The following is a 16,197-nucleotide window of genomic DNA, read 5'->3' as shown; positions in this document are numbered from 1 at the left end:
CAGATAGTGATGGTGAAACTGGAGGTGCCACAATGCCCTCAATGGAAAAGAGTTAAACTCTGTTGGAGGAGATGAGTGGATGGCAAATCATGCACAGTTCTTTGAGTGTGCTAAAATTAGTGTCTCAACAGTTTTCAATGCCTTTGTTTGTTTTTTTTCTCCTTATTTTTTTTTCCTTAAATTTAAACAAACAATGCAAGGGAAGTACATGCTATTGTGTATTGTCTTTAAATTTTTACAGATATTTGAATAAAAATAATTTATTTCCGCATAAAGCTTTGAATTTGTTTGAATATACCACTGAAACCACATTAAGTGTGCTATACTTAATATTCTTCCTAATCAAATATTTCAGTTCAAATACTTGTGGCTATTGAGACATAAAATTAACATGGGGTCCTTTTTTGGTTTTGTTTACTAAATATAAGTCAAATAAACATACTAAATCAGATCACACACTATTTAAAGCATTGGAAAATTTTCCAGAAAACCCACATTTCTGCTTTAATGTGAATAAGAACTTTTTTTTTTTTTAATTTAAAAAAAAAAAAAAGGGGGAAATTGAAGAAAAATTCCTATATCTGATCTGGGTACGAGGGAAATAGAAAGGGGGAGAAACAAAGTCAGATGTGCAGGGCCAGGGAAATGATCTACAGATGAGGCACAAGGTGTGTACAATGATGAGACTTCAAGTATTGCCTGTAATATTATTTCTTACCATGTTATTAATTTAGATTGTGTTTGATTTTACCTTATGTGTTAGCAAAGTGATTCTCAACCTTCTTCTACTTGAGGCACCCCTCCATAACATTTTTGAAATTGGGTCCCACTTAATTCACAAACAAATTTATACATTACAGTACTTATTTCCTTACACAAAAGCTGAACAGTAGGGGAAGAGGACTGTCCAAGCAGGGACAAGCCTGACTTATCTGCTCACACCTCCCAGAACCCTTCAGAGGACCTGGCAACACTACGATTGAGAAATACTGTGCTAGCAGAATGTATCAAACCACAAGCCACATCTGATCCTTACTGTAAGCTTAAAGCTGGGGTTTCTGTAAGATTTGCCACATCCAAGTGAAACTGCACAATTATCCCGGACCTTTAACGCAAAAATGAAACACAACTTGGATATTAACATAACAAATCAAGACAGAAAAAGAAACGCTCTTATAAATTAGGACCACAGTGCCAAAGTTAGTTAAATTCACATCTGAATTTTAACAACTGTTGTACTACTTATGGTGTAGGTTTACCCACATTTTACTTTTAGGCCAAGTGACCCAAAAAACTTAAGTTAATTTAAACAACAAAATGAATGGGAACAAATGTATTCAAGACCTCCAGGAATCTTAGCTATGATCAACAGCATTACATAGTATAATGCAAGATTGGTATGAACTCATTAGTGAATTGTGTCTCTGCTTCCAAATGAAGATGTGAAGACTTTTCTACTACATCATTCTCAATTAGATAGTTTTCATTCAAACCCCCTCTCCCCATATACTCTTTCTGGGCATTTAAGCCATATTTAAAAACTACAAAATATTTTTTAAAAAAAACTTAAAGTCCTCAAGTTCCACTTTCTCTACATCTCTGGATGCACATAACCAAATACATACGGAAGTTAACAAGTGAAAAAAAACAAGCAAAAGAAGGCTTCTCAATTATTGCAGGATGCATTTCTATTCTGTAAGCTGTAGGAAAAAAGACAAGTCAGCAAACAAGCCTTGGCAACACTATTCATTCTAACCTCATACTAATCACCATTTCCTAAAAATACTGGATATTACGCACTTCAGTGCACCATTTATCAGATTAAGCAATGCAAACAGTAGACAAAAAAGCTATAAGGCTTTCAAAGACCATCAGTTATCCAAAACATGCGTCAATGATATGTAGGAATATTTCCAGATCCTGCAATTGTGCCAGCTCTGGATGGATGAACAGGCACAAGAAACCATTCAAGTTCTCCCTTTCATTGGCATATTTTGTAACAAAAAATGTTACTGGGCAAGGAAACTTATTTTACATAACACAGGTAAAAAAAAAAACCTTAGAAAAAGTTTGAATGTCAATATAGCTGTTTGCCCCAAGACACCCGGACACTACTAAGGAAGCAGCAGTCTACACATTATTCCACAAATTTCTGTATATTTGCAAAATGCTATCATTTGTCCAGGTTAACATGGAATTGGCAACAGTCCTTAACACAGACCACTGTAAACCCTTCAGTAGGGACTTCCAGGATAGTTATAGCTACCGCAGAGATGCTAGAAGAACTAGTCATTTGTTTGTATAGAACAAAAACTCAGAAAAAGAAAAGGCTCAGAAAAAATGACAGGCCTCCCAAACAGCTACTACTCTGCAACAATATCAGCAAATAGCGGTACCGTAGAAAGAAACTGGACCAGGGGACTGACAACTGGAGGAAGCACTCAAAGCGAAGTGGCCAGTATAAAAAGAAAATTAGTAGCAATCAGAAGTCATCATCTAAAGATTTTTCTGAGATCATGCACAGAACAGCAAGTGTACTTCTAGCTATTTTAGCAGCGATGTGCAAAGACTCGCACTCTCAAACCTGAGACCAAAGGCACCAAGTCAGCTCCCTCAGCAAAAGCCATGAAAAAAACCAGGTAGCGTGTGAAATTGCTTCTCACTTAGAGGTGACCCCTTGAGGAAAAGTCAAGGACATATGGGGCTGCATGAGAGACAACAGCATAGGAATGCATAAAAATCTGTTCCACGTCACCTAAAATGTATACAAATAAACATGGGTATGGCTATTCTAGAAGGAGGAGAGTTAGGACAGTTCATAATCCACTTCTGTTAATCCTGTGCTCCTATTTCTCTCCATACAACCACCACCATATCATCTATTTTTATTGTGTCAGGGCAGAAAGCAATTGCTATAGGTGGGAACATGAAAAACAGGAGTTTCAGGCTGAGGAAGTCAGCAAAGAGGGGAAAAAAAAGAAAAATCCAGGTGGCTGCCTCTATCACACGAGCCCGTTGTAAGATATTAAACTTGTTCTTTACAATTTAAAATGCCATAAAAAGTTAATTTAACATATGAAGCACCACTTCTTCTGTAGGTGTAGCGAGGGTGGCTAGCTTAGAATATTCTCCACTTTGAGGAAGAGAATACAAGAGGTCACAATTAACCACCCACTTACTTTCAGTATAAAATTAATATTCATGCACAGATACCAAAGCTTTAAGTTCTGACTTTATGTAACAGCCTTTATTTATAATCCTTCCCAGAAATAGTCTATCAAACATTTTTGAGGGAGTTAATTTGTACAAATCTCTGTCATGCAAGTCCTATATAGGATTATCACCACCTAAATACCAAGTGATTTAAACATTAAATATAATTTCATGATAAGTGGCCCAGTAATTTTCAGTCTGCAGCACCCAGACAAGTTGAAGTAGCATTGGTACCCCGATCATCACAATCCTTTCCTTGATTTTCCTCCGTTTACATCAGAAACTCATTTTCATATCACATTTTTGCATTTAGGAGAGCCAGTAAAAACAAAACTCCACCCTACAAACTTACACAATAATAGTCTTTATTCAAGTACAGGTCCCTAAATCAGGTGTTCCTGGATAGTCTGAGTAGATATCATCTTTGCCCATTTGCTGACATCACTACCCCTCAAATTGGCTTGTGAAATTTGCAGTCCCAAGGTGGAGCTGGGCAGGACCACTCCCTTATAACCCTGCCCCCACATAGGGAGGCTCCATCCCAGGAGAAAGAGAGACCAAACTAAATTTAAGGAAACATGCTGCCAAACAGAAGAGAATGACTACTAGCACTGTAGTTTTTCATAGGAAGTTTGCATCCAATATCTGCCCAATGATTTACTGGGATTGACCATCCACCCACCATTAAGCTTCAGGTCACATTATTTAAGGAAGCTGGCAAAGACACCTGATGTGCAAGCCATCTGTAGCACTCCTGCTGTAGCCCATAAACAACTTATTCTGTTTCTCACAAAGCCTTTTTGAAAAGCTTTTGCATAATCAATATATGAAAATGTTCCTCCCCCTTATGATATGGTTGCACAGGTCATGACTGCCATTTATAACTTGCTCTAAATTGCTCGAATAGTAAAGATTTTAGGGCAGTCTCACAGAAGAGAACTAAATGCGTCATGATAGAACTCTACAATACAAAAAGCCTAACGAATATTACAATCTCTTTTTCACTAATTTCCTTTTAAAATGCTTTATAGAAAAACAAGCTTGTTACACCAAACTCCACTTATACATATACCAGAAAAATGCATAAAACTCAATTAATTACATAACATAGTGGTGATCAAATGGCCAGCTGTGTGGGCCTGATCCCACTGACAGGTCTATAGGTCTGATCTGGCATGCCAGCCCAGCTGCATGCCCACCCCAACAACATGCACAGCCCAACCCATACACTGCCTCCAAGGCATGTTGGTGCAATCTAGCACACAGAGCCAGACTGGCCCATGGGTCTGGAAGTTTGGCAGCAGGGGAGCTGCAATTGATGCTGCAAGGCCAAATTTTCAGACCCATGGGGAGACACAATGCCAGTCCCAATTTGTTTGCTGGTGCTTATATTATAACGAACGAGAGGACAAGGATTTGTTTTTGGCAGTATCTTTTATTGGACCAACTGTATAGTTGGGAGAGAGATTAAACTATTAAAAAGGTACCCTCTGACTAACATCTCTACCAATTATACAGCTAGTCCAAAAAACAAATCACCAAAAAAAGCCTTGCCTTTATTTATTTTTTGGACCATTGCAGCTTTGACAACATCTTAACACTGTTATAGCAAACATCAGTTACCTGTGTATCAGTTAAGCACATAAATTACTTAATTGCATAGCATCTTGCAGTCCCACTGTCTACTTTGTCATGATAATTGTACTCTGTTTACCTGCTAAAAACTAGCACTAGAAAACACTGAAGGGGAAAACAGCTGTCAAGGGGCTGCTCTTGGAAACCTTGAAAACAACAGGAAAAAGCTAATCATTTTCAGGGTTCTGTCTCCTCTCAGCCTCAAGGCTTCTAACAGCAGCCAGGAACTGACAGTAGTTAGTCAATTTTAGTGCTCCTAAAACCACAGCTATGACAGCTCACATTAAGTGTAGTTAAGTGCATACTCCAGGAAAGCGCATAGCCATTTTTCAGTTCTCAGGTTTAAACAAAGCACCACCTATTTCTTAACAAATACAGCAAAACTAGCCTGCAAAAGCAAATTATGTACATTTCAGAAACTCAAATGCTCTGATACCCTGAATGAAATCCTGGCATCCTTGAAAAGTCAATGGGAGTTTCCCCTAGTTAAGTGCACTCAGCTCCCACAATCATAGCCAACTGAACTCCTATGGACGTCAATGGGAGAAGGACCAAGCTCACAATGTACTGGGGGTTTGTGCTTCTTATCTCTCAAGGACAAGAATTTTAGACCCTTGCTGCTGGGGGAGGAAGAGGATTTTAGAGGACATGGAACTGGTTACTACTTCAGAAACCTGCTCCTACTCATTTCTACCCAAGAGAACTTTTGCAATCTTTTCTCCGATGCCTGATGAAGGGTTTTTGTACCCAAAAGCTTGCAATTAAAGATTTTTTTTTTTTTGCAAAAATCAAGTGGATCTAATAAAAAATACCACTTCTACCACAAGTCCTGATCGCTTTTTCCTCTAGACCAATACAGCTACAACCTGGATACCTACTCATGAAGCACATTTTACCACAGTTTGAGTGCGAAACAGGTGCAAGACACATTCTTTAACTTCTCGCTTGGCTTTCATTAAAGTTAATGCAATGAAATAAGCGTGTCCTGCTAAGTTTTTGCCTGAAGCCAAGGCCAAAAACCTTTACTACATTGTTCTTCCTTGTGCTGAAGACTATGAGACAAAAATAGACAACAACTACAACCATCAACATTGTTTCTGTGCTCACAATTTGCAGCTGAGGGTAAGAAGTAGCGAAAAAGTTTAGTCCTGATAGGATCTCTCATATATAAGAGTTACTAGATCAGAACCATATTTCAGAGCTTTTCTATTAGTTATCTTCTGTGCACATCAATATAGAACTAAAGGGAGGGAATAAACATTCTCTTCCACTCCCCTACCAAAGCAGGTGGAGAACCCAAGCACAAGACACGAATTTCCTGTCTCCTCCACACCCTCCTTTGATAGATGCTGTATAAAATCCTGCTCAGCTTAGTGCAGGAGTGGAATGGATATACTATTAGCCCAGTCATCCCTGCCCCCAGAGGGCTTAGACATGTGAGATTCAGCAATAATGTATCATTTCACTGTTTACACCCCAGGGAAAGGATTTGTTGTAGAAAAAAGAAAGAGCACATACACTATCCTCATCACTGCAGCACAGATACAGCTTCTGGTAGGACCAAGGGGGAGGGAGTGAGGGAACAAGCTGACTTAGTATTATATTCATATATGGTCATGCTCATTCTCTTCCTATTATGATTAATAACAGGAACACAGTATTAATGCCTAGACCTTTTGCATGGGGGGGGAGGGGGGGGGGCAGCAACCAGGTCATGGCAAGGATGCAGGCAGTAAATGACACCAGTGGTGCTCAACCTTTTGGCCACATCAAGTGAAAGATATAGAGCTTGATCAGATCCTCTGTGCCAGGACTGGGCCCAGGAGCCCACACCACCTGTGCCTGGCCCCATATACAGGGCTTGGGGCCCCAGATCCCAATGCTGCCTCTGTCCAACCCTGCGTGCCAAGATTGGGACCCCGGGGCCCTGTGGGTTGAAAGAATGCTGCAACCACCAATGCTGCAACCACCCAGCCCTATACGTGGCATCGGGGCTGCTTCTGTCTAGCCCCATGTGCTGCAATTTGGATCTTGGAGCTGTGCCACCTTTGCCTGGCCCCACAGGTGTGGATGGGGGCCCCGGATCCCAGGGCTGCTTCTGTCCAGCCTCACGTGCTGGAATTAGGACCCTGGGCCACCTCTGCCCAGCCCCAGTGTTGCCAGCTGTCAGGATTTTTATATAAGTGACATGTAAAACAAAAAAAAGGGCCAAGTTTGTCACACTGCAGCCCTATACCCAGGGCAAGGACAGGGACCCAGGGCTCTGTGCCACCTCTGCTTGGCCTGATCCGCGGCATCTCAACGCCACTTCCATCCAGCCCCACGCGCTGGGACCGGGGCCCTGCACCACCTCTGACCAGCCCATAGGTAGGCATCAGACCCCAGATCCCACTTCAGCTTCCATCCAGCCCCACGTGATTGGATCCCCATCCAGGGGCTGTGCCACCCCCGGATCAGGCCCCCAGAGCCCAACACTACTTCCTCCCTCCCGCCCAACACCCTGCGGCCCCGAAGCCTGTGCCGCCTCCCCCTGCCTGCCACCCACCCCGCAGCCCCAGGGCTCCCCCCTCCCCGGGAGGCAGCTACTCACAACTGTACCATCCACTGGCCGCGCAGCACCAGGCTCCAGTTGGCGGCGCCCAGCACCTGCACGCGGGTGCGCGCCGCCCCAGGGCTGCCCGCCGCGCCGGGGGGCGGGGAGGGGGCGGCCACGCACGCCCAAGCGGCCAGCACGCCCACCACCACCGCCACGCCCGTGGACCCCCACCCCCGCCACCGCCGCTGCAGACCCAGCCCGCTCGCCGCCATCTTGGCCCAGCCCCGCCCGAAGGCGCAGCGGGGCCTCCCCGGGGTGGGGCTTGTGCTGCAGGGGAAGGCACCGCGGGAACTAGGCTCGAGGGCGGGGCTTGGAAAAAGAGAGGGGGGCCCTGAGGCAAACCGCGAGCTTGGGGGGCGGGGCCTCTAGGCGGCGGGAAGGAGGCTCAGGGGACGGGGCCTAAGCAAGGGAGTGGGAATAGCATCTGCTTCGGAACGCGACGCCGGGGAGGGGGGCGGGGTCTCTAAACTGGGAACGAGGTTCGGGGGGCGGCAGCGTGGGCGGGGCCGAGGAGGGAAGGGGGAACCCTGCAGCTGAACGCGACGCGGCGGGAGGGAGGCTGGGGGCGGGGCTTGAGGCGAGGGCAGCGTGAAGCAGGGGAGTGGGACTGGCAGCGGTGTGCGAGGGTGGGGGACGGGACTGGGGTCGTTGGTTGGCGCTGGGGGAGTTGTTCCTCCGTCTGCCAGGCGGGCGGGACCTATGGGGGGTGCATGAGGCTGGGGACATCATGTGTCTCTGGGGTGAGCCCTTGTGCCTGTGCCCTGATGGGTGTGCACCTACGTGTGCAATGTCAGGCTCCGGTCTGTGCCCTCTTTCCAGTAGGAAAAGGCAGGAGACCTTAAATGCTGCGGGGTCCCCTGGCCGGCTCTGCGTCAGTGCAGTTGCCCCATTTGTATTGCCCTGACATCTCCCTCAAAGCATCCATAGGCTTTGCCACACCTGCTGTTGTGTAGCTGTGTCCATGGGCTCGCGTCCATCCATGCTACAGAAGAGTACCGCTATGCACATGGTCCAGTCCAGCGGTTCTCAAGCCTTTTTTGTACCAGGACCCCTTTGTGAACATCGATGGCCAGTCCCGACCCAGTGCCCCTCAGTCCCAACCCACTGCCTCCTGCCCCCAGCCCCACAGTGTGTGGGGCAGGGGGGGCCCAAGCAGCCCCTCACAGGCTGGAGCTCTGCCAGCCTGCAAGGGAAAACTCCGATTTTGCCACGTTTTCCTCCTTTAAAGGAGAATCCATATTTAAAGGTTATTGATCCATTTTGAACGTTTGTTCACAACCCTTACATATATTCTTTCAACCCACACCTGTCCCATTTTGAGGGTGTGGGGGGAGGGTTGTGACTGCTTTTGTGCATGATCAGTCTCCACTGTCTGGCATGAGGGGAGGAAAAGAAAGGGCACAGATGGCATTAACACTTCCTGCACTCAGGTGAGTGGTTAAAGGGAGCTTGGGGTATGTATTAGCACCCTCCCTTACTTCTTTGTCCCTCTGGCTGGTGCTGGAGTGGATCTGCATTCCATTCCCACCTCGATCGTCCTCTTACCTAAATGGGTTGTTCTCCTTCGTCTCACGAAGGGTTGAAGGAGGTTGGAAACAACAATTAGACACCAACATCTTTGAGATATGGGGTATGCCCTAGTGCACTGGTTCTCCACCTTTTCAGACACAAGACACCTCTTGAAAAAGACCAACTCTTAGCTTTCACTCATTTTTTTAACTACTGAAAAGTAATAGAGCAATTCTTCAGTTCAAAGAACAGGGAAAGACCACAAGTGAGAATGTTGTTTGTAATGTAGATTCCTATCTGAAATTTAAGCTTGTGAATCGTGTAGGTGTTTGCACAGCTAGCAGTCAGTGCTGATACTCCAGTTGAGAACTGACCTAGTGCTTGCAGGTCCTGATGCCACATCTATGTGGGTAAACACTTATGGACACATTCACAAATCATGTGGATGTTTGGTTCCCCCAGGGACAACTACTGGCAGCAACCTTGTGCTGCCGTTGGTTGTCCCTGGGGAATGCCCATGCCACATGCACTCTGGCGTGCGGCACGCTACCTCTGGGGCAGTAGAGGAGGCTGGGACCAGTACTGGGCTGGCCCTAGCAGCCTTACCTGGGGGCCTCCCAGGGCAGCAGCAGTGGCAATTCTACAGTGCAGAGCCTGGCCGGCAGCCACAGCACAGCTCTAGCTGGCCCGGCTCTGGTTTTGACTGACATGTACTGCCCCAGCGTGTGCCACTCCACGTTTGTTTGTTTTTAACACAGGATTTTTGGAACCCTGGATATCCAGGGAAAACCCAGCGCAATGCTCCTTTGCAGTGTGGAGAACAACCAAGTATGCGCTATGTTTGGAGTATGCGGTATATGCGGCACAGCCATGTTCATCTGGATGCGACCTATATGTGACCTTACTTGCATACAGACGCAAGTAAAAAATGCTTCCTGCTATCATTGTTGTCCTGCTGAGACAGACCAGGCCCAGCTTTCTTGAAATGTTCTCAATGTCTATCATTTTTTTAAAAAACCAAAACACATAGCATTTCCTTGGCTGGCGGCACATTCAAAGTGAGTGCAGCCAATTCTAAAAAACTCTCTGAAGCATCTGTAAGTGGGGCAAGGAGATATTTAATAACCTCTGTTTTTCAAAGACTCCCTTTCCAGCTGTGAGAAAGCAGTAAGGCTCAAGCCTAATTTAATGCAAGTCAAAAGAGACCATTGTGATAATTTAACCTCTGGAAAAACACAAGCCAGAGGATTTCCCTGAACCATTTCCTGCCTGACAAGAGCATCCCTTGAAGGAGAGATTATCAGGGATAGAAAATCTATTTCAAATTGTTCCAGTAGTTAAGTAGACCCAGTGTTAAATAAGTACAGCTAGTTTAGATAAATTCAAATTTCTAGCTAATGGAAGTTCTTATTACTTTGCCTGCTACCTTAAAAAAAGCTCTACTATTTAGTGTTTCCGCCATGTGCACACTTCTGGACTGATTAAGTCACCTCCTAAACTTCTGTTTAAGTCTGACCTTTACTAACTGACACCTGCATACCCAAGGTTAGCTGCTATGGTTGGACCTCAATTTTCCCTTGTTCACCACTACTTAAAAGTTTCCAGTCCCCACCTGGCTATTACTCAAATAAAGTCTGTCTTTTCAAGCCTTAATAACCCCACTACTGGTGGACAATAGAGGAACCTAGAGCCACACCCACTCCACTGGCTTGAAGCCCAGGGCCCCCACATGCAACAACAGATCACAGTTTTTCATCATTGTTTTTTCAAGTAACATCTTACTTTATAGCTCCCAAAAATATTCTCTCAGTCCTTATGCTTCTTTTCCCGCAGTCACATGGTCGGCATCCCTGAACCCTATAGTCCTAGATCGTGCTTCAATGTGACCAGGAGATGCAGGAGGTGCTGGCATGTGACCCCTGGGCTACATACTGTGAGCCACATGCTGTGGACGCAGCCCCCAACCACATGGACAGCACCAGCAAGGCACAGCACCCCCTACCTTCCCCCGCTCTCCCTCTCCTGTGGACCCGGGCCCTCCCCTACGGTGTGGTAGCAGAAAAGGCAGCCACCAGGGTCTGCAGGGCATAAGTTAAGCATTCATGGTCCACACAACCTGCAGACCACCAGTCAGACAATGCTGTCATAAGTCATTCTTGATAGCTCCTGAATGCTTATGAACCATCTCCCTTTCTGAGCTGCAGTATTTTTATCCACCCAGTTGCTTCAGGGCCCACAATTAGTCCCAGCTGAGGGGGTTGTTAATCTCCCCTCTTAAACTCTTGAGTGGCTGGAGTAGCATGGAATGCAAGTACAACATGGCACTTTCTCTTGATAAGCAGAATGAATTGTGCTCTTGAAGTCTGCTGTTATACAGCATGCTTTTCAGCCTCTTCATCATTCTTGTGGCTTCGCCATGAACCCTCTTCAATTTATCAACGTCCTTGAATTGTGGATGCAATATTTCAGTGATAGTTGTACAAGTGTCAAATAGGAAAGTACAGTAATATAATCTCCCTAGTGCTCCTTCTCTAGACTCCCTATTTATACACCTACGGATCACATTATACCTTTGGGCTATTGAGTCACACTGGGGGCCCATGTTCAGCTGTTACCCACCCTGACTCACATTAGGAAAGGCAGCCAGATGTGCCCTGCTACAGTTAGCATCACTAAGATGTTCCTGCTCCTTTAAGGGCAGAAGCTGCCTGGTGGGGGAGCCTGGCAGGCTAAGCAGAACTCCACAGCTGCAGGCTGCTTGAACAACAGCCTAAGGGGGTAACTGGCCAGCACCTGCAGGCAGTCAAATGACCAGAAGGAGGCAGGGCCCTGGGGAAATATAAGCTCAGGGCTGGACCTAGCATGGTTACTCTGTCTCTGGCAATTGCCAGAGGAAGAAGCTCCTGCATGAGACCTGTTTCTGCCTGCTGTGTTACCCAAGTACAGTGAGACTCCAGGAGCTTCCCGTGTGCCCAGTGCTAGAAGGCACACTATCCTAAGGTTGGAAGTTTACTCTCTTAAAGGAGTGGAGTGCTGCCATCATTGTTAGTGTTATGTTATAGGCCAGGGGCTTACGTTTCTGTTGTTATTTGCACTGGTGGTTTTGGGATGAGTCTATAAGGGGAGGAGGAGGCCACATTAGTGCCTAGTGGGCAGGGCACCCTATGTATAGAGCCCAGGGCTAGAAGAGCACAGCTACAGAAGCCAGAGGGCCTGGCATCAGAAGGGCATAGTAAATACAGGGGCTAGAGGGTGCCAGAGGGGCATGATAAACAGGGACGTTAAAGAGGACCAGCATTGGGGCAGAGGTGGGTCCTGGGAAAAGGCTAAGTCAACTGTTCACATTACATCTGCAAGGCATGGGGTGTGGTAAAGGGGAGGATTTGGAGACACCTCGAGCCTTATGGGCTAATTGCATATCCCGTGGGGCACCGTCTGGGAGAGGGGCCCAGTGAGGGGTCCAAAGACCAGTAGGGTCTAGCAGGGTTTAGTGGGACTGGAAGCCATGCAAAGGCTTGGGTGCAGCCTCCCTATCTATCATTTTACCAACAAGGCGTGGCAGCAGAAATGAGAAGGTGCCCTCGGGGCAGAACTGGCCCAGTCACGGGGCACCAGGGAAAGTTTACAGCCAACCCTGGGACCCCCATCTGCCACACTAATTATATTATTCCCTTGTGCACTGTTGACTATAGAAACTGGGGCACCTCACCCATGTTAGTCTGAGGAGCTAACCAACTTGGGTGGACTTCTGAATTACATTTTTTATTTTTTTTATTGTTGTAATTTTTTAATTAAAATGTCATACAGTACCAAGTTGAATGCTTGACATACATTTAAGTGTATTACGTTGACATAAGCTCATTAAACATATAAAGACAGTTTAACAGGATCTTTTGAGGGGAGGGGTTGGTCATCTTGTGTGTCTCAGAGCTGCTGGCCCCTTCAGGTAAAGGACTTCCAGAATCCCTATGATGGGGTAGATACATTCCATGTGAACCTGACAATCATAAATAAAAACAAGATGAAAACTCTACATCAGTGATTCTCAACCAAGGCCAGGTACAGAAGTTACACTTTTTGTGCATTAAGACCACTAAGTGCTCTACAGCCATAACCAAGCAGACACACAGGGCACATAGAGCACTGTAAAAATTGCAGATCCTGCTCTAAGATAACCCTGGATAGATGTGGTATCAGACATCAGTTCTGTAGGTTTGAGCACTGTAACAAACATCTATACTACATCCCATCCCAATGTACAGTAGATCATATTCCACCAACATCCCATGGAGCATTGCAGCACCCCCACTTACCACCCCCCATGAGGCAGCAGTCTTACTTAGGCCAGAGCTTTTCTCTTCTGCCTGGGTGCTAAGTCAGCCCCTCCCCCAGCTGTCACTGACAAGAATCAGCAAAGCCTCTGTCCTGAAACACACTCACATCCTCCCTCCAGATAGCATAGGTCCACCCCCACAAAGAAAACTGCTTATTGCTGAATTTCTCTTATTGCATATTGTCATGGGTACAGGTGAGCAAGTACTGAATGTGGGTCAGCTGCTATTTTGCTTCTGCTGACAGTTAACCTGTCTTAAGAACTGATTCATCTGCACTGATTTCTGGCAATGGACAAATTCCCTAATGGCAGTAAAAAATGTACTTGAACATGCCCAAAATGTACATCAGCACATCTATGCATGCTAATACGTAGCATCACTGCTTTCTGACTTGTCTGTGGAAACTGAATGCATGTGTAAGATGTAGATTATGAAAAGCACTTACACTGTCTATGCTCAATACAGGAGGCAGGACCCATGGGTTTGTCCACGCATGCAAGTACGTGCGCTTGCAGCAGCTTAAATAGGAGTGGCACATGGAGATTTGTGCCTCAGCACGTGTGCCTGAACGTGCACTTTGGTGTGGGGCAAGTTGTGCCACCTTGGGCAAACTGACCCTGCCCAGCTCCTCCCGAATCTGCAGCCAGGGGGAGCTAGAGGCTGGAGCCAGCACATGCACTGGCCCCAGCAGTATAAAAAGTTTCCCTGGTGAGCAGCTTAGGGCTACTTGCTCTCAGGAATTTCTGAGGCCTGACCAGTTGACATATGGAGACACTAGCCACCTATGCCAGCTGGACTGCTGCAGCAGCTCTGACCTAGAGTGGACCCTGCACCCTGTACCTACTGCAGCAGTCTGGCAGTGGGGACTGCTGCCTGGCTGTGACCTGTTACCACCTGCGACAGCATCCACCCCGTTGCACCTGAGGCCCCATGTCTGCCTGCCTGCCAGACCTGGACAGGGACTGCACAGCCACCTGGGCTGTGGCATAGGCACTGCAGCAGAGGCATCTGCACCTCTGGGCCAGCTGCCAGTGGGCTGTGGCTTCACAGTTGGCCTTTGAGCGGCACTGCTGCCATGTGTGCCCCTGCGCTGCCATCTGGGCAGCTATCGCCTAGATGTGCTCATTGTGGTGGCCCACTTTGAACTGTCAAAGCAGGTTCTCCTGGTCCCAGATGGGCAGGAGGTCAGCTACCTCGTTTGCCCTCCACCTGGTCCCTGGCCCTGGGCAGGCTCCTCTGCCTGGTTCCTGCCACTTGTCTCACCAGCAGGAATCACAGTGTTCCCTGTTTAAAAATTGCAAAATCTCTAATAAAAAATCCCAAATTCAGTCTTTAAAATACCCAAAAATCCATGTTCTTCCACGATTAAAATGAAACGCCACTATATATATATATAGAGAGAGAGAGAGAGAGAGAGAGATCAGTTGGGCAATGTTTTATTAATATATTTACAATTTTAAAGCAATTTGGAAGCCTACCAGTGCCTCTATCACCATAATAAAATACATTCTAAATATCTATATGCTTTGGTGTTTACTTTTGGTTTTTTTAAAGTAGCTGTCCAGCTCTTACACGGAGAAATCCCTGGTTTTGACTCTGGACCCCTGAAAGTAGGATGCCAGGTCAAAAAGTTTCATGTTTATTGAGTTTCATGCATGTGTAAGAGTCCAGGATGCCCAGGTTTTCTGTGTGAGTGTGTGTGTGTGTGTGTGTGTGTGGGAGAGGGGGTGCATGGACACACACACACACACGCAATCCAAACATCATATACACACACACACACACACACATGCACGCCACCAAGGTGGCCAATATACAGGACACACTGAGGATGCAGGACACACTCAGTGGGCATGCAGGTAGTATGTGGCCATGAGAGCACCTGCCAGAATGAGCTACTGCTGCATCAGGTCCATGTGAGTGGCTGTGATGTCCTCATCAGCCAATCAAATGACTTGGCCATCTGACACCCTTCAGGAGTTTTTGCTGCCTCTTCCCCTCTGCCCTCCCCCCCCCTACCCGCTGCCCCCCTCCTGCCCTGCAAGGACTAACATGTGTTCTGGTTCCTTCTGACCTAAATGGGGTCCCTTAGAGTAAAGCTCAAAAGTTAGAGCATTTCTGCCGTGGGCTTCTTAAATGCCTATACTTAGCCCAAGGTACTGTAGCACCCTGGGTTGTTTTCAGAACGTTGCCAAGGAGCCACGTATTGTTGACACATTATTCACAAGATAAATGACTAAAAAAAAGCTAGTATTTTCCAAGGGGTGCCTTGAGTCTTATGAGGTTGAGAACCACTGCTCAAGATAGTTACAAAACTTTCTAAGAGGAAATAGCTAGTGGGGGCTGTCTAATGGGGATGGGTAGAAATTTTTTTCAGGTATGGAAAAGGAATCGATTATCTGGACCTTCCTGGTGATCTTAGCAGAAGTCTTCCGGAAAGCAGCAGAGGGATGTGACCGTGGACTTTCCTAAATGGGTAAGCTAGACTGAGAGAGAGCAGCAGGAAAGGTTGCTGCTGGCTTTTTCTAAGGCTGGTAAGTTGGAGTGTGCTGGTAGCTCAGTGGAGGGACTGAAAGGTGGAGAGAAAGGGCCAGAAAACAGAAAACTTCTGGTTGAGAGTATAAGGAGTTCCTGTAGTAAAGGGCAGTGCAGGCTGTTTGACAAGGGGTATCTTTGAAGAATTTTGAACACAGAAGATGTGAAAACAAATTGTTCAGAGGTATCTGAAAACATCAGTGAAGTGGCTGTCTGCAAAAGTGATGGTGCATGATGAGCCCTAAAATTACAGGACAATGAAGTATCAGTTTGGAGTTCAAAAGAAAGGAAAAAAGTGAATGGTGACTGATCATGCTGCACCAAGAGTGAAAGGAAGGGAAGACATTCTTTTTAGGGATGTAATATCATGGAGAA

The 16,197-nt window shown here is 46.3% G+C and overlaps 1 protein-coding gene across 1 annotated transcript in view; it reads right to left on the bottom strand.

Moving 5' to 3' along the window:
* Positions 1–7,723, bottom strand: part of TMX4 (thioredoxin related transmembrane protein 4) — a 67,793-nt gene extending 60,070 nt beyond the window's left edge. The window contains exon 1 of the mRNA XM_019500711.2: positions 7,439–7,723. Coding sequence (XP_019356256.2) covers positions 7,439–7,656 — 218 coding nt within the window. The 5' untranslated portion in view covers positions 7,657–7,723. The remainder of the gene's footprint in view (positions 1–7,438) is intronic.
* Positions 7,724–16,197: the final 8,474 nt, after the last annotated feature.

The sequence above is a fragment of the Alligator mississippiensis genome, chromosome 1 (genome assembly GCF_030867095.1).
Source record: "Alligator mississippiensis isolate rAllMis1 chromosome 1, rAllMis1, whole genome shotgun sequence".
Taxonomy (NCBI): domain Eukaryota; kingdom Metazoa; phylum Chordata; order Crocodylia; family Alligatoridae; genus Alligator; species Alligator mississippiensis.
This window is presented reverse-complemented; position numbering and strand designations above follow the sequence as displayed.